Source organism: Pseudopodoces humilis, chromosome 3 (assembly GCF_049639895.1).
Source record: "Pseudopodoces humilis isolate 2021_Gansu_Grassland_sample_001 chromosome 3, ASM4963989v1, whole genome shotgun sequence".
NCBI classification, from domain to species: domain Eukaryota; kingdom Metazoa; phylum Chordata; class Aves; order Passeriformes; family Paridae; genus Pseudopodoces; species Pseudopodoces humilis.
The window spans coordinates 113,268,123-113,290,494 of record NC_142202.1 but is presented as its reverse complement, the minus strand read 5'-3'; the positions used below and the strand labels follow the sequence as shown (position 1 = coordinate 113,290,494).

General features: G+C 58.0%; 2 protein-coding genes across 10 annotated transcripts in view; both read left to right on the top strand.

Moving 5' to 3' along the window:
* Window positions 1–10,670, top strand: part of ASXL2 (ASXL transcriptional regulator 2) — a 62,642-nt gene extending 51,972 nt beyond the window's left edge. For both annotated transcript variants that reach the window (XM_088052920.1, XM_088052921.1), the window contains 5 exons: window positions 46–209; window positions 1,001–1,097; window positions 1,880–1,985; window positions 2,906–3,512; window positions 5,336–10,670. In XM_088052920.1, the coding sequence (XP_087909046.1) occupies window positions 46–209; window positions 1,001–1,097; window positions 1,880–1,985; window positions 2,906–3,512; window positions 5,336–7,411 (3,050 nt within the window). In that variant the 3' untranslated portion in view covers window positions 7,412–10,670. The remainder of the gene's footprint in view (window positions 1–45; window positions 210–1,000; window positions 1,098–1,879; window positions 1,986–2,905; window positions 3,513–5,335) is intronic.
* Window positions 10,671–17,705: 7,035 nt separating this feature from the next.
* Window positions 17,706–22,372, top strand: part of DTNB (dystrobrevin beta) — a 144,698-nt gene continuing 140,031 nt past the window's right edge. For all 8 annotated transcript variants that reach the window (XM_088052576.1, XM_088052582.1, XM_088052578.1 and 5 more), the window contains exons 1-2: window positions 17,706–17,802; window positions 18,100–18,179. The gene's annotated coding sequence lies outside the window, so the exon portion shown is untranslated. The remainder of the gene's footprint in view (window positions 17,803–18,099; window positions 18,180–22,372) is intronic.

Below are 22,372 nucleotides of genomic sequence, written 5' to 3'. Positions count from 1 at the left end.
GGGTCGCTCCCAGCCCGGGGAGTGAGCGGGGTGTGCTCCCTGCAGGGCAGCTGAAGAGAGCGCGCTGCGCCGACATCGACGTGGAGACCCCGGACTCCATCCTGGTGAACACCAACCTGCGGGCTCTGATCAACAAACACACCTTCTCCCTGCTGCCTGCCGAGTGCCAGCAGCGCCTGCTGCTGCTGCTGCCCGACGTCGACAGACAGGTGAGGGCTGCACGTCCCCCTGCGAGCCCGGGGAGAGAGAACCCAGCCCAGGGGGAGCTCCTTGTGGCCTTCCAGGACCTGAGGGGAGACAAGGGCCTGAGGGACAGGAGCCAGGGAATGGCTTCCCACTGCCAGATGGGATCTTGGGCAGGAATTGTTCCCTGGCAGGGTGGGCAGGCCCTGGCACAGGGTGCCCAGAGCAGCTGGGGCTGCCCCTGGATCCCTGGCAGTGCCCAAGGCCAGGCTGGGCTGGGCTGGGAACAACCTGGGATGGTGGGAGTGTTCCCAAATCCTCCAGAACTGGAGAAATAACCCCCCCCAGCACTGTGGTTTTAGTGTCACCCACCGAGGCATTGCTTTGTTCTGGGCAGTTGTGTGATAAAGTCCCAGCCCCACTGAGCAGGGTACAAAGCTGGGCCCAGCAGAGCCAGGCTGGGGCTGCTGTGTTGGTCCTGGGTGAGCCCAGGCAGGTTCCCAGGGCTGTGGGCAGGGCTGTGCTCCAGCTGGGCCTGGGGACACCGGCCCTGCAGCAGTGGCCTGGGGCTGGGGCCATGAGCTGTGACCAGGGGCTGTGAGCATGAGCTGTGACCAGGGGCTGTGGCCAGCAGGTGACCAGGGGCTGTGACCAGGGGCTGTGGCCAGCAGGTGACCAGGGGCTGTGGCCAGCAGGTGACCAGGGGCTGTGGCCAGCAGGTGACCAGGAGCTGTGGCCAGCAGGTGACCAGGGGCTGTGGCCAGCAGGTGACCAGGGGCTGTGGCCAGCAGGTGACCAGGGGCTGTGTCTCTCACAGGTCGGGGCCGACGGGCTGATGAGGCTCAGCAGCTCCGCGCTCAACAACGAGTTCTTCACCTCGGCTGCCCAGGGCTGGAAGGAGAGGCTGTCGGAAGGTAAAGGCTCCCCACGTGTCCCCACGGCCGGGGAGCGCCTGGGGAAGCCTGGGGGATGTTCCTGGAGGAGCTGGAGCTCTGCAGGGCCTCACTGCAGGCACGGGAGCCGAGGCAAGCCCAGAACCGGGGGGCTCCAGGCCAGAGGGGGCTGCAGGAGGAGTTCTGTGTTGAAATGACAAAGCAAATCTCTGGAAGAGATGAGGAAAGAAGGAAAAATGTGTTTCAAATCTTCTGAACTGGCAGCAGAGCTCTGGGGCATTCTGGAGTTGTGGCACCTAAACACAGACACCGCTGAGGGGACAGAGAAGGGAAATTCTGTTCCAGAGCAGAGCACGGTGTCACCAGCACAGGGTGCTCAGTCCTTTGAGCCATCCCTGTGGATGTTTAGGTGGGATATTGGGGGAAAATTCTTCCCTGTCAGGGTGGTGAGGCCCTTACAAGTCTGGCCAGGCTGTTCCCTCTCCTGTCCCTGTTCCCTGGGAGCAGAGCCCGAGCCCTCCTGGCTGTCCCCTCCTGGCAGGGACTTGTGCAGAGCCACAGGGTCCCCCCGGAGCCTCCTTTTCTCCAGGCTGAGCCCCTTTCCCAGCTCCCTCAGCCTCTCCTGGGGCTCCAGCCCCTTCCCAGCTCCGTTCCCTTGGCTGCCCCATCCCACTGGAGCAGCCCCTGGGGCTCAGCTCGGGGCTGAGGGCAGCTGCAGCATCCAGGGCTCCTGGGACACCCACCTGAGCCTGTGCCCCGTTTTCCAGCCCTTTCCTGGCTCAAATCCCTTTTGCATCCCACAGGAGAGTTCACCCCGGAAATGCAGCTCCGGATCCGGCAAGAAATCGAGAAGGAAAAGAAGGTGGAGCTGTGGAAGGAGCACTTCTTTGAGAGCTACTACGGGCAGAGGTGAGAGCTCAGCTGGCTTCTGGGCTTCTCCATCCATGAACATTGGGTTTCATCAGCCCTGGAAGCTGAAGGTTCCTGGCTTCAGCTAGTTCCAGGAAACCGGGAAATGCCAGCGGGATCCAGGTTGGGTGTGAGGTGTTTGCCTCACCCTTTATCCAGCGCAGGGTGTCCAGGGCTTCCACACCTCTTCCGCCTCCTTGCTTGGAGCCACCCCCTGGATTCTCCTGGAGCTGGGGCTCTGGAGCTGCGTGTCCCACCTCAGGGTCAGGACCTGCCTTCCCACATCTCCAATCCCACACCACCTGGTTAAACCCCCAGAGCTGCAAAGCTTTTATTCTGTGCCTCCTCTTGCTTCAGGATTTCCCCATCTTTTGTGGTTTCTGTGTGAGGTACTGAGACACCTGGACAGGAGCACACACATGTAAATAACTGAACAGGAATTTCTAATCGTGTGCTGTGCCAGGTTTGGAGTAACTTTTCCCAGACATCACTCTGGGAATTAGATTCCATGTTCCTCTTGAAGAGGTGGTGGGAGCCCTGGCCGTGTCCCTCCCTGCCAGTGTCACCGTGTGAGCCGGGGCTGCCCCGTGCTGCAGAGGGGCTCTGGGGCTCACACAGGAGATCCTCACTGCTGGCCAAACCCTTCGGATTTGCACCTTGGAAAACCGGTGTCTGGAAAAGGCCTGGAGCTACCCGGTGTTCCACGTATTGCATTTAGCTGGTTTTAATCTCTGATACCGATTTCTGTTTCCTGTGGGAGGATTATCGGCAGGGAAGGTTCTCAGAATCGGGTGGCACAGAATCGGGTGTGTGAGACATTTATTTGGGGAGTTTATCTAGAGACTCCTGCCTCCGTTTCCCTCGCTGGGACGGTTTAGCAGGGATGTTTTCCAAAGCAAAGCCTCTGTTTTCCTTGCCAGTTCCGGGCTGAGCCCCGAGGAGTCGGAGCGGCTGACAGAGGCAGAGCCCGCCCGGCCCCGCAGCCCCCCGGGCCCGCAGCGGGAGCAGGGCTGGTCCCCGGCGGAGCCCGAAGCGCGGCCGGGCCCCGGGGCAGGAGCTGGCACAGGAACAGCGCAGGAGGGAGGAGAGGTCCCGCAGCCCAAGGCAGCCGGAGCATCCCCGGAGCGACGGGCGGCGAGAGCCGGGGAACGCTGCGGGCCCGGCCGGGACAGAGCCCGAGGGGACACCCTGCCCGAGCCTCCCCGCGGAGCCACCGGCCACGGGGCACACGAGCAGGGGAAACCCGGGGAGGGGAAGGAGGCTCCGGGGGCCCCCGGCAAACCAAAGAGCCCCGAGGCGGCCGAAGGAGCCAAGCCACAAAGCCCCGCGGCAGCCCCGGACGCGAAGGGCCCCGGGAGCGAGGCCACGGAGGTCGGTGTGGAGCCCCACAAGAGGAAATCGGAGAGCGGGGAGGGAGCTCCGGGCTCCCCGGAGAAGAAGCCCCGCGTGGCCGAGCCCTGCCAGCAGCAGCAGGCCTTTCGGAAGCAGCCCTTTCCCGGCACGGTGCCGCGGGTGCCCCCGCTCAAGGTGAGCAGGACCGGGACGGAGCCACGGCCACCGAACCCCAGGGGTTGGGTCAGAAGGGTCCCCAGAGCCCGTCCCGTGGGACAGGGAGAGCTGCAGGGCTCTGCAGGGCCGTGGGGACGCAGGTGCAGCGGCAGAGCAGGGCAGAGGAGCAGATGGCAGCACTGCAGCCCTGACGCTGCTGAGAGCCCCTGGCAGCGCTGCAGTCCTGCTGCAGGGCCACACCTCGGGAGCAGACACTGCTGAGCCCGTGCAAGAGCCGGGAAGGGAAGGGAAGGGAAGGGAAGGGAAGGGAAGGGAAGGGAAGGGAAGGGAAGGGAAGGGAAGGGAAGGGAAGGGAAGGGAAGGGAAGGGAAGGGAAGGGAAGGGAAGGGAAGGGAAGGGAAGGGAAGGGAAGGGAAGGGAAGGGAAGGGAAGGGAAGGGAAGGGAAGGGAAGGGAAGGGAAGGGAAGGGAAGGGAAGGGAAGGGAAGGGAAGGGAAGGGAAGGGAAGGGAAGGTGCGGGAAGGTGCGGGAAGGGAAGGGAAGGGAAGGGAAGGAAGGGAAGGGAAGGGAAGGGAAGGGAAGGGAAGGGAAGGGAAGGGAAGGGAAGGGAAGGGAAGGGAAGGGAAGGGAAGGGAAGGGAAGGGAAGGGAAGGGAAGGGAAGGGAAGGGAAGGGAAGGGAAGGGAAGGGAAGGGAAGAAGGGGGAATTGGGCCCTGCTGGGATGGGCAGGGGAGGCAGCAGGACAGAAACAATCCAGGCTTTGCAGGAATGTTTGAGAGCCAGGTCAGGACCAGACCTGGGGCCTTAGGCAGAAGCTTAATTCCTGTATGTCCCAGGAATTCTGCTCCCCTACTCATATCCTTTTGTACTAAAAGGCTGCAAACTCCAGACTTTAAAAGCAGCTCATCATCGTCACCGTGTTAATACGAACAGCACGGAGGCAGGAGAGCATCAATGAAATTGTCAGTGACACAGAACTGGGGAAATTGTCCATAAAAGGGGTCAGGAATACCAGGCAGGAGGGAGGGTTGGCCTGCCAGGGCAGTAAAGGTGGGATTTAATTTAACAGCAGAGTGAGTTGCAGGTGATGGTGAAGAGTTTCACCTGCAAACCAGGAAAAAATGGGGACAGACGTCCCCAAGATGTGTCATTCCCCAAAAATGAAGCGGTGAAGTGGTTGAGCAGAGCTCAGTGAGATCCAGTGAGGATTTTATGGCTACAGAAAATAAATGTAACCTCCAGTCAACTCCTTGAGATGTCTGCAGGGAAACAGGGCAGCAGCAGGCTCAGTGCAGGGCTCAGCACTTATGTTGGGAAGAGCAAACATAGGGAAAGTCAGCTGGAACATTGGGGGAAATGTTTTAGAAGGAAAGAGTAAATTATCAGCATTTTGTCTCCAGCTCAGTGGATCACTATGGCTTTGTACAAAGGCACTGAGGACAAAAATGATGGGTGAGCAGGGGGGAGGAGCAAGGCTGAGTCCAGCAGGGTGGTGACACCTTTCAAAGGACAGAAATCACATCTGAATAATGTGAAACAGAGGAACAGGGGCTGACAGGGCTGGGGGCTGGATCAGCCCTTCAGGGAGGGAGCCTGGGGGCTCTGGGGTGATGGTGTCAGTGGGTCTGATGGTGTGAGGGATGAGCTCCACGGGGTTTGTACCACCCTAGAACCGCCCGGGAGGCGGCCGAGGGTCTCAAGGCAGGGACAGGAGGGGTTTCTCCAAAGGGATTTCTAATCCCCAGCCACAAGCAGCTCTCCAAGTGGAAGCTGCAAACACTCACAGCTGTGGGTGGAGCGTTCCCCTTGTCTCAGCTGCGCTTTTCTCCTGCTCTGTTGCAGATTCCCGTGTCCAGAATCTCCCCGATGCCATTTCCTGCGGGCCAGGTCTCTCCCAGGGCACGCTTCCCCCTGTCCCTCAGCAGTCCGGGCAGGACAGGGGCCAGGACCTTGGCCGACATCAAGGCAAGAGCGCAGCAGGCCAAGGCTCAGAGGGCAGCGGCCGCCGCCGCCGCCGCCTCGGCCGGGGGAGCCGTGCCGGGGCCCGGCCCGGGCGGGGGGAGACCCCCGGGCAGGGGGGCAGACGGGAGAGACCCCGGCGGAGCCCCCCAAAGCGCAACTGGAGCAAACGCACTGGAACTGGCAGGAACTGGAAGCGGGGGAGGTTCGAGAAGGTTTCTTCCCCATTGCCCGGTGCCCCGTGCCCAGGTGGAGAGGCAGGCGGAGCCGGGAGCTGCTCGCCATCCTCCTGGAGCACAGCTACAGCCAGGGCCCCGGGCGGCAGCCCCGGCGCTAGGGATGGGCACGGGGGGCACGGGGGGCACAGCCTCCGGCAGCGGAACCCCGGGAGACACCGGCTGTGACCCCTCCAAAAGCCAATCTCCTTCCCCCCTGCTGTCCCCGCTGCCAGCCACGGGCCCCGGAGCCGTGCCCGTCCCACCGAGCAGCAGCTCCTCAGCAGCACCCAGCCTTAAATCTGCTCCCGGCGGGGCCCTGCCCAGAGCCAGCTCCAGCATTCCTGCCAACAACCCTTTGGTCACCCAGCTGCTCCAGGGCAAGAGCGTCCCTCTGGAGCAGATCCTGCCCAAGCCGCTCACCAAAGCAGAAATGAAAAGTGTCCCGGTGGCTCCTCAGGAAGAGAAGGGGGCAGCAGCCCCCGGTGCAGCGGGGAACGGCGCCGAGGCGGGGGACAGAGCGTCAAGTTTGCCCCCGCAGCAGCTCGGGAAGATCTTCTGCCAGAACAGGCCCCTGCCTCACATTCCAAGGACCTTCCCGCTCCCCTCGGGAAAGGAGCCCGCTCCTGAGCAGCAGCAGTGCCAGGAGGCGCTGAGCAAATCCACCCAGGAGCAGATCCTGCAGACTCTCATCAAGAGGGTGCAGAGGCAGAACCTGCTGCCCGTCCTTCAGCCCTCGCAGCTGAACCTCCCGCACTCAGGTTTCCCGGTGGAAAACAGCTCCACCAGCCAGAGATTCATGCTGGGCTTCACGGGCAGGAGGACGTCCAAGCCTGCCATGTCCGGGCACTACCTGCTCAACATCTCCACCTACGGCCGCGGCTCCGAGAGCTTGAGGAGAGGCTTCTCCCTGAGCGCCGAGCCCCGCCTGGGGCTGGCCGAGGGCGCCAGGGCAGAGCCCGAGGAGATGATGGGCCGGGGCAGCAGCAGCAGCAGCAGCAGCAGCAGCAGCAGCGAGGAGGACGCGGACGACGAGAGCTCCGGGGACGAGCGGGAGCGCATCGGCGTCGAGGAGGAGCCGCGGGCGGGGCAGGGGGAGAAGGAGCGGGGCTCGCACGGCCCCCCGGCCCCGGGCTCCCCGGGGGCGACGGCGGAGGGGCTCCCGGTGCCGCCGGCAGCCGGCCCCAAGGAGAAGGCGCCGGCGCTGGACGGCAGCGCGCTGGCCCGGGACCTGCTGCAGGCGGCGCAGGAGCAGATGGCCCACGCCATCAGGGGCAAGGGCCACGGCAGCACGGAGCTCTTCGGGGCCCCGTCCCCGGACTCGGCGCAGCCGCCGCTGCTCCCCGCCCCGCACCCCCCGAAGCTGCCGGGGAGCTCCGGGCCGCAGCTCCTGGGGCCCAGCTACAGCGGCACCATCAACGTCTCCACCTCGCCCGACGTGGGCCAGGGCTCGCTCGTCACCGGGCTGTCCGAGTGCAACCAGCTGGCCAGCTCCATGGGCAACGTCATGTCCTTCTCCGTCACCGTCACCACCATTCCCACCGGGCAGGCCGTGAGCTCCGGCGGCCACGGGCAGAGCCTCCCGGTGCAGGCGTTCGCCGAGGACGGCGGCATGGAGGATCCCCCTTCCAAATGTTACTGCAGGTTGAAAGCCATGATCATGTGCAAGGGCTGCGGCGCCTTCTGCCACGACGACTGCATCGGCCCCTCCAAGCTGTGCGTCTCCTGCCTCGTGGTGCGGTAACGGGGGCGCAGCACGGCTCCCTCCGGGGGCTGCTCTCGGAAGTATCTTGGGAAGAAACAGGAATTTTACTGCCTTGCACAAGAGACACGTTACTGAATCAGGAATACGGAGTTAGAGTCCTTCTTTCATTAACGAAAGAGCACCTTCTTGTACAGGGAGTCGAAATCGCGCTCGACTACGTGAATTGTGACAAGAGTTTGCACTTAAGGAATTATGTAAATATGCCACAATATTTTGTTTAAAGATATTTTTTCAGTCTTTTAGGAGATAGCGTTTGACTTGTACTGCAGTTCCAGTAACCCCAGGCTGCTCTGAGCACGTTTGCTGAGCTCTGCTGTGCCGGGGGGATCCAGCCCATAGCCCGTTCTCCTGGCAAAGGGAACGGGATAATCCGAGTCCAGCCGTGTGTGGTGATGGAGCACCGAGCCAGGAGCCCTGAGCTCCTCCCTCGGCTGCTCCCAGTTCAGATCCCTGGGAACTGGGAGGCTCTGGCGATGCTCCGTTGCCTTTCCCGGTGAGCTGCCCGCTGCAGAAGGCTCCAGGGCTGTGCAATACGGGCCGGTGTTCCGGCCCTGCAGATCCCCCTCTCCCGGAGCCGGGGGAGGTGTCCGGCCGTGGAACTGCGAGGAGCTGTGCTGACCATGGCAGTGCCAGCGGGAGCAGGGCTCGCACAGCTCCGCAGGGATCTGCTCTCCTGGCCGTTCCCCAGGAGCTGGGAGCTGCCATCCCACGGCCCAGAGCCGGCTGCTCTTGGCACACGGGGACAGGTGAAGGGCACGGAGCGTCACCCCGGGTCCTGCCGCGCTCTGGGAAGCGTTTTGTGCTCATCCAAACACCCCCATGGTCAGACATCTCCACTTTCTATCCAAGATTTTATATTTCCTGAGTGTAGGGAAAGGCAAATGAGTGTCTGCCTGGGCCTTGCTGGGTGGCTCTTTGTGTTTGAAGTACCAAATTGGGCTGAGCTCAGCTCAGCTGAGGGAGGGGTGCTGGGACAGCCCCTCAGAGCTGGCTGGGGACAGCTGGTGGCACCTGTGTTCTCTGACAGTTCCTGGGTTCCTTCCCTTGGGCTGCAGGAAATCAAAGCACAGTGGCCCCGTGTTCCTGGGCTGATGGAGCAGAGTCACTCGAGGGCTGTTCCCCTCCTGGGGCAGGCGGGGGCCGTGCTGCATCCTGGTCAGGGAACAGAGCTATGTATGTTTTTTGATGGAAAAGCACTGAATTCACTTTTAATCCAAAGGCCTTTTTAAGCTGAAGCAATATTCCCAGAGCTGAGTGGTGCACGGGGTCCTCAGCCTTCCCTTCCCCTCTCCTTTGTACTACTGCTCCCCTCCCCTTCTCCCCGGGAGCCCGGCACTGGTGGTGAGGAGCAGAAATAATTCCCTGGGTGATTTTCCAAGGAACGAGCGGTGCCCGAGGCTGCCGGAGCTCCAGGAGCGTTTGGACAGCGCTCTCAGGCACAGGGCGGGATTGTTGGGGTTTCTGTGCAGGGTCGGGAGTTGGACTGGATGATCCCTGTGGATCCTTTCCAGCACAGGATATTTCATGATTTAGTTGGTGATGACAAGGAAAATGGAGTTGCAGACTTGATCCCGTGGTAGCAGGAGCGTTTCCTTCCCTGCCCAGGGAGCGCGGCCGCCTCCGGAGCAGCAGGAGCTGCAGCATCTGGGTGGTGTCATCTCAAATCTGCTGCAGAGCAGTGACCCCCACTGCCGGGATTCCACATCGCTGCTCCAGCATCCCGTGGTGAGGAGGATTTAGGGATTAGAAATTCACTCCATTTTTTAAATCTAAGAAGTTGCACAAAATTGTCCCTACGAGCGTCTCACACCCGTACTGGTGGTGGTAGCCCAAGAACCCCCGGGCTGTGCCTGTTCCTGCCATTCCCTCTTGTTCAGGAAGAGGAGATCCTGTATTTTTGTAAAGCTGGGGAGGCAGTGCGGGCTGGTTTGGAGCTGAGAGCAGGATCTGTCCCTTTCTCCCTCAGGCCTCACCTAGACAGGAGGGAAATTCCTTCCCCCGGTCCTGGCAGAACTTCCATTCCTGGCTGGGGCAGCCCGGGAGAGGCCGAGGGCAGCTCGGTGCTGGGTACACAACACGGACAGAGGCTTGAGAGGAGCCAGAGCTTTCACTGCACCCTTGGGACAGTTCTGTCTCTCCTGGGCTCCTCTCAGGGTGTTTTTCCAGGCTGCTGGAGAGGGGGAGGCAGAGGATGAGGAGGGAGCTGTGACCCCGAGCACTCGGAGGGTTCGGCTGCTGCAGCTGCTGCTGGAAAGGCTCTCGCAGAGCTCCCTGGCCCTTCCCGAAGCGTCACCGGCCGCCTGTGGCCGCAGCCGGTTCCTCCTGTGGGATTTGCCGGCTGTTCCTGCGGAGCACGGCCTGGGTTTGCTGTTCTGGAGCCATCCCACGGCTCCGAGTGGCCCAGGAGGGGCTGGCACAGCCGGGGACCCTGGACACGGAGCGGCCCCGGGTGGGATTGTGCTGCTGGCTCAGGACTTTACACCTGTCAGTGCCTTAGTTCCATTTCATGGATCAACACTTGGCTTGGGCTACTTTTCTTTCCGTTTCTTTTTAAGGAAATCAGTTCTTGGCGTGCTCTGAGGTTTGAGCACGCTCCTGGTGCAGCCTGGGGGAGCATCTCTGAGCGTGAGGAAATGGTTCAGGATAACGGGCTCGGTGTGACAATCCCTGCAAGCACTCCCTGGAGTAGGGATAAAGCCCTGGAAGTTCGGCTGCAGCTGGGTGTGGGATGATGGTTTCAGGAGGGGGAATCCTGTGGAGTTCTCGGGGTGGGATCAGCCCGTCCCACTGCTGAGGCTCCTTCCCACAGACGGTGAATCCACCTCCAGACGGGATCCATTAGACTTCGCTCCCCCAGGAATGAACTGAACAGCACTGCAGGGAACGGCGGCATCAGAAATCCAGGATTTCCAAAGCCTGATGTCGGAGTGTTTGTGGCAGGGAAAGGAACCCGGGGAGGGAGGAGGCTCCAGTTTCCCTTTCCAGGACACAGAACTGGAATTCGCTTCCCAGCCCCAAACCCCACGGACAGGCTGCGGCTCTGGGGGCGCAGGATTTGAGCCAGGTGGGCAGCAAGGGAAGGAATTTGGTGTGGAATTTTACTTTCCCTCCTGGAATTTACAGGAAAGAGGAGGTTCCAAGCAGTTGCACTGGTTTGGGGAGTTGGATTTTTATTTTTTTTTTCTGGTTGCACAAAACAGCTGCTGGAGCAGCAGTTCCTGGTCAGGTCCTTATGGGGCGGGGGATCCTCGGGGGAATCCTCAGGGGGATCCTCAGGGGGATCCTCAGGGGGATCCTTGGGGGGATCCTTGGGGGGATCCTCGGTGGGATCCTGGGGGGATCCTTGGGGGGATCCTGGGAGGATTCTCAGGGGGATCCTTGGGGGGATCCTGGGAGGATTCTCAGGGGGATCCTGAGGGGATCCTCGTGGGGGAGGCAGCAGAGACCATCCGGGGCAGGAGGGTGGATCAGAGCGGCTTTGGGGCTTCTCTCGTCCAGGGGGCTCCATCCGATGGTTCAGGTGCCGGGGTTCCCACAGCGGGAATGTGGGAGGGTCCCTGTGATGAGCACACCTGGTGTCACCCATGTGTCACCCGTGGGTCACTCGTGTTACCCTTGTGTCACTCATGTGTCACCCATGTGTCAGCCGTGTGTCCCCCGTGTGTCCCCCGTGTGTCCCCCGTGTGTCCCCCGTGTGTCCCCAGGCCAGGAGCAGGAGTGGCCCCGCGGGCTCTCGGCCCTGGGCTGTTTTTAATGCTCCCGTTTGCTGTTGTGCCGAGCGAGTGGAATATCTTTACAGTAATATATTTACAGTAATATATATTTTAGTAGCTGAGAAGAGGGGACAGAGGAGGGGTTCCCAGCTTGGTGACAGGGTACCGGGGACAGTTCCTCGGCCAGGCCAGCGGGATTACTGCAGCACAACTGAAAAGGTTTCGGTTCCTGCCATTAATGCAATAAAAATGGGAATTCTCATAAAGAAGCAATCCAATACTGTTTCCCAGAGGCTTTTCCTGTGTGGACAACAGCCCTGTAAACACAGTTCCAAAAATCCTAAACCTTTGTCTTTTGCCTTTTTAAAAGGGACTTCGATTGGGCTTGAGGGTCTGTACAGCAAAATCGAGGTGACACCATTTGAAAATGTATTTTTACACAAATAATATAGAAAAAAATCATATTTTACATAAGAATTTTAAGTATTTGAAATATGTGTATATATATATACTGTATGTACTTCGTATATGCTTTATTTTACATTTTCAATGTATTAAAAAGTATTTGAGCTGGTTGGATCTGAGATGTAATAATGTTTGAAAACACAAAAACGAGGGAAAGGAGCCTGGGGGAGAGTGGGTGGGAGCTGTGCAGGGAAGCACAAGCCCAGAGCAGAGGGTTTGGGGAAGGCTTTGGCAGTTTGAGAGCCATAAATTGTTCTGGTTTCCTCGTGACTGCCCAGGATGGAGCTGGGATTGATCCACCCCACAGCCATGACCCCACACAGCCAAACCAAACCAAACCAAACCAAACCAACCCAAACCAAACCAAACCAAAGCAAACCAAACCAATCCAAACCAAACCAATCCAAACCAAACCAAACCAACCCAAACCAAACCAAACCAAACCAATCCAAACCAAACCAAACCAAACCAACCCAACCCAACCCAACCCGAACCAAACCAAACCAACCCAAACCAAACCAACCCAACCCAACCCGAACCAAACCAAACCAAACCAACCCAACCCAAACCAAACCAATCCAAACCAAACCAACCCAACCCAACCCAAACCAACCCAACCCAACCCAACCCAAACCAAACCAACCCAACCCAACCCGAACCAAACCAAACCAACCCAACCCAACCCAAACCAATCCAAACCAACCCAACCCAAACCAAACCAAACCAACCCAACCCAACCCAACCCAACCCAACCCAACCCAACCCAACCCAACCCAAACCAAACCAACCCAACCCAACCCAAACCAAACCAAACCAATCCAAACCAACCCAACCCAAACCAACCCAACCCAAACCAAACCAAACCAACCCGAACCAAACCAAAGCAAACCAACCCAAACCAATCCAAACCAACCCAACCCAACCCAAACCAACCCAACCCAACCCAAACCAAACCAATCCAAACCAACCCAACCCAACCCAAACCAATCCAAACCAACCAAAACCAACCCAACCCAAACCAAACCAATCCAAACCAAACCAACCCAACCCAACCCAACCCAACCCAACCCAAACCAAACCAAAGCAAACCAAACCAAAGCCCGAGGTTTGCTCCAGCCCTGGGGTGGGAATAAATGGGCTGTTTCTCCACAGAATCATTTAGGTTGGAAAAGACCTCACAGCTCGTGGAATCCAAACTTTGGTACAGCCCTGCGGGAGCCTCTCACGGTGCCACGGGGGATTCAGACACCAAACCTCGGCCAGTGCTTCCAAGGGAACCCCAAACAGGGGATTTCTTTACCCTGCAGGGCTTTTGGTGCAAATCTCCCTGCAGAGGTGGATCCATCTGTGCAGCTCTTGGCACTGGAGGGAATTCCCGTCAGGAGGGGGGTCCCAGGGGGACCCTGAGAGCAGCTCAGGGGTCTGAGCAGACACAGCTCCATGTGCTGTAAATCCCAGCTCCTGGAGCTCTCCCTTGGGCCCTGCAGCACTGGGGTGCCCCTTTGGGAAGCAGGAGGAGAGCTGCAGCCCCGGAGTGCCTGGCCACAGGCTGCAGCCACAGTTCCTGCTGGAGCACGCTGGAGCTCCGAGGTGGCTGCAGTGGCCTCGTGCCCTGCTCTGCGCTGCCCTTCTTGGCTCAGGTGAATCCCAAATCACATTTATCCCATTGAATCCAGTGAGTGCTCCTGTGATCCCTCTGTAACCCAGAGCTGCGGTCAGCAGTTCTGTCCCTGGATCGTGCAGGGGAGGAAATGAGGTGGGAAAAGGAGCAGCGTGAACATGTCGGGGTTAAAGGTACAAAAACGAACCCCAGGAAGACACAGAACTGGAGCTTCTGTCCTTGGTGGTTTCTGGGATGTCCTGCAAAGCCAAACTGGCACCCTGAATTTGCACCCTGCAAAGTCAAACTGGCACCCTGAATTTGCACCCTGCAAAGCCAAACTGGCACCCTGAATTTGCACCCTGTACAGCCAAACTGGCACCCTGAATTTGCACCCTGCAAAGTCAAACTGGCACCCTGAATTTGCACCCTGCAAAGCCAAACTGGCACCCTGAATTTGCACCCTGTACAGCCAAACTGGCACCCTGAATTTGCACCCTGTACAGCCAAACTGGCACCCTGAATTTGCACCCTGTACAGCCAAACTGGCACCCTGAATTTGCACCCTGTACAGCCAAACTGGCACCCTGAATTTGCACCCTGCAAAGCTGAACTGGGAGCAGCTGAGAGCTGCTGGGACAGGACGGGCTTTAACCACCCCTGCACTGAGAGGGCCCCGCTGGGGCTGAGCACAGGCTGTGGAGGGCAGTCCCTGCCGGGCCTCGGCTCCCTGTCCTTCATCCCAGGCCTCACCATCCCAGCTCCCTCCCCTCCTGCAAAGCCACCTCGCACCTGAGAGGGAACAACAGCCTTGGGAGTTGATTTAAGGTACGTGGGTGAGATGAAATATGAAATGGTAAAGTGTTGGAGCTGCTGCACTTCCAAACAAACGTTCTTATTCCAGTGCTGCTGCTGCTGCATCTCCCAGCCCTTCCCTCCCAGCTCGAAACTGAACCAAACTGCTCTCCTGTCCCTTTCAGTTCAGGCTCCTCTGATGCCGATTTTGGATTTTACAGTGGCAAAGCTGGGCTGAGAGTTTCACCTCTGGAGGCTTCTGCTCCAGGCCAGATGGCAGAGATGTGATCCCAGGGATAATGCATGTGCTGCAGCTCCTGCAGGGCTGCTTCCCTGCAGGATGGATTCACCTGTCCCTTTGGCACGGGTGCTTCCTGCAGCCTCAGACACATTTAATCGAGGATGAGCCCACAGAACGACTCCGTGGGACCTCTGGGTCACTGCCAGCCCCCGGCCTGCCACAGGCTGCCACACTGAAAGCAGGAAAGGGCTGGGGTGTGGATCACCTTCAGCTCAGTGAGCTGATTCCTGGGCATTTAAACCAGCCCAGCAGCAATGCCTGGGGGACACACGTGGATATATATATCTATTTATTATTTTTTTATATATATGTGTGTATAAAATTCCACCTTAATGTCTCAGAGGGGGATCCGAGGGCTGCTCCCAACAGCCCATTCTCCACCTGGCACTGGAATATCCGTGCCCTCAGGACATGGCACCAGACAAAATCCTTCCCTGTGGCTCATGTCCTACCCCAGACTCTGTTCCTCCTCCTGCCACATTCCCTGTTTGGAAGGGAATTCAGGATCCTGTGGTTCCTCAGCCCTGCACACACGTGTGCTCCACGGCCATGGTCCATCTCCTGCTCACTGGAACTGTCTGGGGCTGTGATCTGAGGGAGGCTTTCAGGGATTTCCTTCTGCCTTCCCCCGACAGGGAACTGCACTTCCCCAGCTTTACAAGCTGTGGACATCTGTTAAATATTCTTTTGGCACATTTTAAGGGGAAAAAGTTGGTTTGTTACTTAGCCTTAATAAATTCTGCAGTTCCCTCACTTCTTGGGGTCCCAAGACACTTGAGGAGTATGGAACTGTAAATGTGGGGAAAGAAAGAAACAGGAAGAAATCTGTAACAAGCGTCAGGAACTTGATTTTCCTTAAAACGGAGGGATTCACAGAAACAGGTGTGTAACCAATTCACCTGATTTCTGACAGGAAAACTCTGAATGCACTTAACAGCTCGATAAAATCAGCTCATCCTGGAAGAACCTGGGATTTCTTTTCCCTGAATACATTAAAAGTATCAACAATTCTGTATTTTGAGTATGGAAGGGGCTGGAGACCTGCCAGTGGGAATAATCCACCCCAGCCCTCAGGCGGCATCTTGGTGGCATCACTAGACTTGAATTCATTCTCTTTTTAATCCGTGTGACTAATTAATGGCTCTGTCTCGTTCAATAAATAAAACTCTTTTTTTCCCCTAGCCAGGCCGAATTCCCTTGGGAAAAAGGAGGATGGGCACAGCCCACAGAGGAGAGGGAAGCCTGAGCTCCCAGAGTCATAAAGAAATAAGTAAAGCCATGGCACCATCTGGTGTTTTTCCAGGTTCCAGCACTTGTCCCTCCAGCCCACGGCAGACGGATTTTCCAAATGCCGCTTTGGCTGCGTTTAGGGTGGAAATGCAGCCAGAGGAATCACCTCCAGAGGAATCACCTCCAGAGGAATCACCTCCAGAGGAATCACCTCCAGAGGAATCACCTCCCTGACTCCGTCCCACCGCCGGCCGGGGGCTTGGCTGCGGAATTGCGGGACACCCCGAGGCTCCGGGACACCCCGAGATTCCGGGACACCCCGAGGAGGCTCCGGGACACCCCGAGGAGGCTCCGGGACACCCCGAGGAGGCTCCGGGACACACGGAGCAGCGTCCCTGGCACAGACAGCTCGCAGTGAGCACCGCCACAGCACGGTCCCAGCAGCACCGTCCCCTCTCATCTCCCGTTTCCTGACCGGGCATTCCCTGCCCTGTGCAAACCGGGAGCGCTCCCTGCGCCCCGCACTCGCTGCGGGAATTCTCCCCCGCTGCTGTGCAGGAGATGCTGGGACATTTCCAGAGGGGCAGAGGGGCCCGGAGCACAGCCCGTGCTGCCGGCTCCTGCTCAGGAAGCACTGCCCGTGCTCTTGGTGCTGCCGGTGGCCCCGGTGCCCACGGAGGGCTCTGTGCACACGGACGGTCACGCAGTGGGGCAGGGGACACTGTCACTGTCACAGCCGCTGTGGCTGCCGCAGGGGAGCTGCGGGACACGGCAGGAGCTGAGAGCCTCCCCTGCAGCAGGGCACGGTCCTTGCGAGCCTAAGCTGAACTCCCAGCCCCTAAAAACAGCGATCCATGGAATAGCTTGGGTGGGAAGGGACCCCAGAGCCCCTCCAGTGGCACCCCTGCCATGGCAGGGACACCTCCCACTGTCCCAGTGTCCAGCCTGGCCTTGGGCACTGCCAGGGATCCAGGGGCAGCCCCAGCTGCTCTGGGCACCCTGTGCCAGGGCCTGCCCACCCTGCCAGGGAACAATTCCTGCCCCAAATCCCATCCAGCCCTGCCCTCTGGCACTGGCAGCCATTCCCTGGCTCCTGGCCCTCCAGCCCTTGTCCCCAGTCCCTCCCCAGCTCTCCTGGAGCCCCTTTGGGCCCTGCAAGGGGCTCTGAGCTCTCCCTGGATCCTTCTCTTCTCCAGCCTGAGCATTCCCAGCTCTCCAAGCCTGGCTCCAGAGCAGAGGAACCGCAGCCCTGGCAGCTGAGGGGATGGAGCTGAGCAATGGCTGTGGCTGGTGCTGAGGGGACAGCAGTGGCCCACAGCTGTCAGGGGACTGTTCTGAAGAATGGCTGTTGTTCACAGCTGGGAGGGGAATGGTTGTGGCTGACACGGTGCTGAGGGATGGCTGTGAGGGGACAGCCATGGCTGACCCGGGGTGGCTGTGAGGGGACAGCCATGACTGACCCGGGATGGCTGTGAGGGGACAGCCATGGCTGACCCGGGATGGCTGTGAGGGGACAGCCATGGCTGACCCGGGATGGCTGTGAGGGGACAGCCATGGCTGACCCGGGGTGGCTGTGAGGGGACAGCCATGGCTGACCCGGGATGGCTGTGAGGGGACAGCCATGGCTGACCCGGGATGGCTGTGACAGCCGGGATGGCTGTGAGGGGACAGCCATGGCTGACCCGGGATGGCTGTGAGGGGACAGCCATGGCTGACCGGGGATGGCTGTGAGGGGACAGCCATAGCAGACACGGGATGGCTGTGAGGGGACAGCCATGGCTGACCCGGGGTAGTTCTGAGGGGACAGCCATGGCTAACACGCTGCTTAGAGATGGCTGTGAGGGGACAGCCATAGCACACAGAGCCCCCAGCGATGCCGCTCCGCTCTCTCCGCCCGCCCCGCTCCCCTCAGGCAGCCCCAGCCCCTCAGGGCGGGCCGGGGCCGGGGCCGGTGCCGCCCCCTGGCGGCTCGCGCTGCGCCTGCGCAGTCCCGCCGCGCCCCGGGGTGAGCGCCGCGCGGCGCGCGCGCGCTGGGGCGGAGGCGGGAGCGCGCCAGGCGGTGCCGCCCGCCGATTGGCTGAGGGTCGCGAGCGGGCGGGGCCGGGCGGGCGCGGATTGGCGGGGGGGCGCGCCCCCCCGGCGGAGGCGGGCCTGGATGGGCGGGGCCCCCGCGGGGCGGCGGCCGGGACCGTGGGAGCGCGGCGGCGGCGGCGGCTGAGGCGGCCCGGCCGCCCCTGGAGCCCCGGGAGCCCCGGCACCGGCGCAGGTACAGGGGGAGCGCCCAGCGGGGCCGGGACCACCGGGCTGCGGCTGAGACTGCTGCTTCGGCCGTGCCCCGGTGTTCCTCCCGGCCGCAGAACAGCTGCTGGCAGGGAGCCGGATTGTGCGGGCTCCATTGCTTTGGAGTTAACGGGAGAGCCGGAATGTGCGGGCTCCCTTGCTTTGGAATTACCGGGAGCAGAAGCAGCAGCGTGTTGTGGAATAAGGCAGTGTAATTTTTCAGTGGAAAACCGGCTGTTTTCCTGGAGAAAAAGCTCACTTGGTGTTTTTCGCATCTCTTTAGGTTGTCGTTTAAATGTCTGAAGAAGGAAGGGAGCTCAGGAAAGTGGAAGTTGCCCTGAGAGACTTCTCAGTGTGATTCAGGTAACGGGATCTGTTGGCATTTACTGTGGTGTTGACCTTAAAATCTTGGTTTTGTATGTTCTGTTGCCTGTTTTTTACACTCACAAACCAATACTGACATTTTTCATTTATGACGAACTTGTGTCGTGTAGCAGTAATTTCTGCATTTTTTGTTGCATGTTGGACATGTAAAAATACGGAATCATGTAAAAAGCTGGAATCCACTGTTTAAAATTCCTCCAGAATTATGTTTGTTGTGCAACACATCCCTCGTCTGGGGAAGGTGAATCATAGAATTATGGAATGCTTTGGGTGGGAAAGAACTTTAAACATTTAATTCCACCCCCCTGCTATGGGCAGGGACAACTTCCACTATCCCAGGGTGTTCCAAGCCCTGTCCAGCCTGGCCTTGGGCACTGCCAGGGATCCAGGGTTGGCATTGGATGAGCTTTAAGGTCCCTTCCCACTCAAAGCTTTGTTCATTCTCTGCTCTGTTTGCTGCAGCTGCCCAGTGACAGACCATTCCAGGTGCCTGATCCAGTGGTTCAAAAGGTCACAAGTTTCAGTTCCAGTTTCCTTTGACCCTTAAATGCTTCTGTGTGTGTGAGGGATGCAGCTCCAGAGGTGTCAGCCTTAACCCTTTTCCTTGACCATGTTATCCTGTTAAATCCTCTTTGTGTTTCTGCTTGTTGCCATCATCACACACAGGATTCTTGTTCTGGGGGGCTTTGGGACATCCCAGATCTGCTGCTGGGGTCCCAGTCAGTCCCAAGGGAGCAGCTCCCTGCTCCCAGGCTGGGCTGCCAGAGTTGGTTCCTGCCAGTTCCAGAATCCTGTATTTAAGGGGACACATCCAGGACCTCCCGTGAGCTCCGTGGGACACCCTCATTGTTCACTGCAGTTCCTGTGGTGGTGAATGCAGCAGCCCTGCCAGCATTGTCCCAAACTCCCTGGGTTTGGAGCAGGCTGGGGGTTTTTGGAGCAGTAAATGGCTTTACTTGTTGGCTGTGTTGCAGCTGATGCAGTCAGGCCTGTGGTTCATTCCAGGACCCAACAGCAGTACATGTTTTAGGGAGTGCTGGCTGGTGGAGGGGGCTTAGGAAGGACCATAATGCAAGAAAAAGGACTTTTGCAGCAACACAAAAACATCACTTTTCCAGCAGTTCAATTGCATCACACACAGCACAGGTGAGGTGGGAATGAGGACTTCCAGTCCTGTGCAGTTCAGGGTGGGTGTTGCAGCTGTGCAGTTCAGGGTGAGGGTTGCAGCTGTGCAGTTCAGGGTGAGGGTTGCAGCTGTGCAGTTCAGGGTTGGTGTCAGCAGCTGTGCAGTTCAGGGTGGGTGTTGCAGCTGTGCAGTTCAGGGTGGGTGTCAGCAGCTGTGCAGCCCTGGGTGGGTGTTGCAGCTGTGCAGTTCAGGGTTGGTGTCAGCAGCTGTGCAGCCCAGGGTTGGTGTCAGCAGCTGTGCAGCCCTGGGTGGGTGTTGCAGCTGTGCAGCCCTGGGTGGGTGTTGCAGCTGTGCAGCCCTGGGTGGGTGTTGCAGCTGTGCAGTTCAGGGTGCAGCTGTGCAGCCCAGGGTGGGTGTCAGCAGCTGTGCAGCCCTGGGTGGGTGTTGCAGCTGTGCAGCCCTGGGTGGGTGTTGCAGCTGTGCAGTTCAGGGTGCAGCTGTGCAGCCCAGGGTGGGTGTCAGCAGCTGTGCAGCCCTGGGTGGGTGTTGCAGCTGTGCAGTTCAGGGTGCAGCTGTGCAGCCCTGGGTGGGTGTTGCAGCTGTGCAGCCCTGGGTGGGTGTCAGCAGCTGTGCAGCCCTGGGTGGGTGTTGCAGCTGTGCAGCCCTGGGTGGGTGTTGCAGCTGTGCAGTTCAGGGTGCAGCTGTGCAGCCCTGGGTGGGTGTTGCAGCTGTGAGTTGTGGAAGCTGTGACATTTTTGAAGAGGGAAGGAACACGCTGCTGGAAGTTGAGGCCTTGGGGCTGGGTTGGTGCCTGAGCTGCTGTGAGCTCCACGCTCAGCCTGGCTGCGTGGGCTGCTCTGGGGGAGCTTTAGAGAGCCTAAAGAAGGAATCAGATAAGGTGATTCAGGTGATAGGGATTTGAATTCATAATATTTTTATTAGGTTAATTGTTTTCCCCTTGGTACCAGGGAGAAGAAACTGTGATTTTGTTGTCTCTAGTTTAAACAGATTTCTGTTGATAAACTGTACCTATATTTAAATTGTTTCACAGGCCTTTCCCAGTCCTCTGGGCTTTAAGGACTGAAGTATTTTAACTTCTCAGCTGTGCTTAAGTAATACAGATTTATTTAAAAACTGATGTAATGGAGAGTTTTAGGCAGCCTAGATCCAGAAGAAACAGTAGGAGACCTAAAAATTCCACAGCAGATAACACATTATATTTGGCCAGGTGTTCCCGTGGAACAAATGGAATTATTACAGCAGGTGCCAATTCATCACTAAGTTTTAAGAGTTGGATGTCTAAAGGATGTGTTGTGGTTACAAAACACTTGAAATCTTAGTAACTGGTTACTGACTGACTGCAAGGTGAGGTATTTTTCAGTCTTTTTCAGTGCAACTTTTACCTTTATTTATCTTGGGTGACCAAGAGCCTCAGTGGCTCTGTGCTTGAAGAGCTGGGGAGCAAAGGGGTGTTCTGGCATAAAGCAAACAGGGAAGGAGCCGAGGCCCTCACTTTTTTAAAATTTATTTTTTAAAAGAGAAAGTGAGAAAACTAAAGGGTAAAAACTCTTAGTTTTATAGAAGGCAATGGCAAGTGTCATCAGCTGGGCTTTGAGTTCAGGCTCACGATGCTGTTGTAGAAAGAAACCCCTTTGTTTGTGGCCACAGTTGGAGTAGTGAGGAGTAGCTTGGGTGCAGCCAGGCTTTTGAAGAAGGTGCTGTGTGTGTCTGGCAGCTCAAAGTTAAAATTACCAGGCCTGTGTAGGTGTTCAGTTCCCATTGCCTGGGGCAGTGGCAGAGAGACTTTTAAATGCAGATTAATGGCAATTCCTGCTTCTGTACTCCTGTTCCCTTTCAGTAATATCTAACACTTAACAAACTTAGAATTATTTTAGTTTAGACCTGTGAAACTGGTGAGGAAGATTTCACATTGTAAGTTAATGTAGGAGGTGAAGTTAATGAATTAAAACTGAGCAAGCTGTTTTATCCTGAAGTCAGTTGTGCTGGGGAAAGCAGCTCCTGTTTCCAGGTGTTTCTCACTGCCCCTGCTGGAATTTTCCTCCTCCCCAGGTGTGCCAGGAGGGCTGTGAGAGCTCTGAGCTCTGCTGGGGCTGCTCCTGGCAGTGCTGCCAGGTGTGTGGTACCTGCTCCTGCTCCATCTCCCAGGCTGGTTAATGGGGAAAAGGGCAAGAACGCAGCTCAGAGCTCTTCCTAATAATGGGTATTGCATTCAGCTGCAGAGGCAGTTCCAGAGCTCTCTCCTGTGCTCTGTAGGCAGTGCTGGGGCCTGCAGGGTGAGATGGAGAGGGAAGGCTTTGCCAGCTTCTCTTGGAAGCACTGAGAGCTCAGAAATCCCCTCCACAAAAAAGAATCTTCCCTACCTGAGATGGGGGTAAGCTCTTAATTAGACCATTTCCAGCTTCTTGCTGCTCAAAAATCCTCCTGTAAAATATTTAATTCCTCTTATCCAACAGGAGCACTGCTTTATTTCAAGGAAACCATTTCAGCTGCTGGATTTGCTCTTGTTTGCAGGCCCATGGTAAATTCCACAGACATTAACTTCAGCCTGCAGAGCAGCAGGCAGGTTGTAAAAACCCATTTTTACTCCTCAGGCTTTGGAGCAGTAAAGGAAGATGAGAGTTTGGATACTCCAGAAGAGTGTTTGAGTGCTGTGGGCACTGAGTGTCCTGCCTGCTCTGCACCCTGGCTGTGTTTGCTGGAGAACAGATCTGACCATGCCACAATCCGTGCTGAGACACTCGGTGCTGTCCCCAAGAGCCTGCAGAGCTCCTGGCCCAGCCTGAGTGATTCCCTGGGGACTGAAAATGGATCTATGGAGCTGTGAGCTTAAAACAACACCTTGGCATCGGGGCTGGGACTTCCAGTGCCACTGTCACCCTCAGCGTTCTTAGCCTGACCTGCAGGCTCCTCAGGGCTGGGACTTCTCTCTGTTCTGGGCACTCAGCTGACTGAGTGAAATGTGAAGTCACAGAAACTCAGGTGCTCTGGAACTCTCCTGGATTTGAATTTGTTCTGTTTTGTCTGG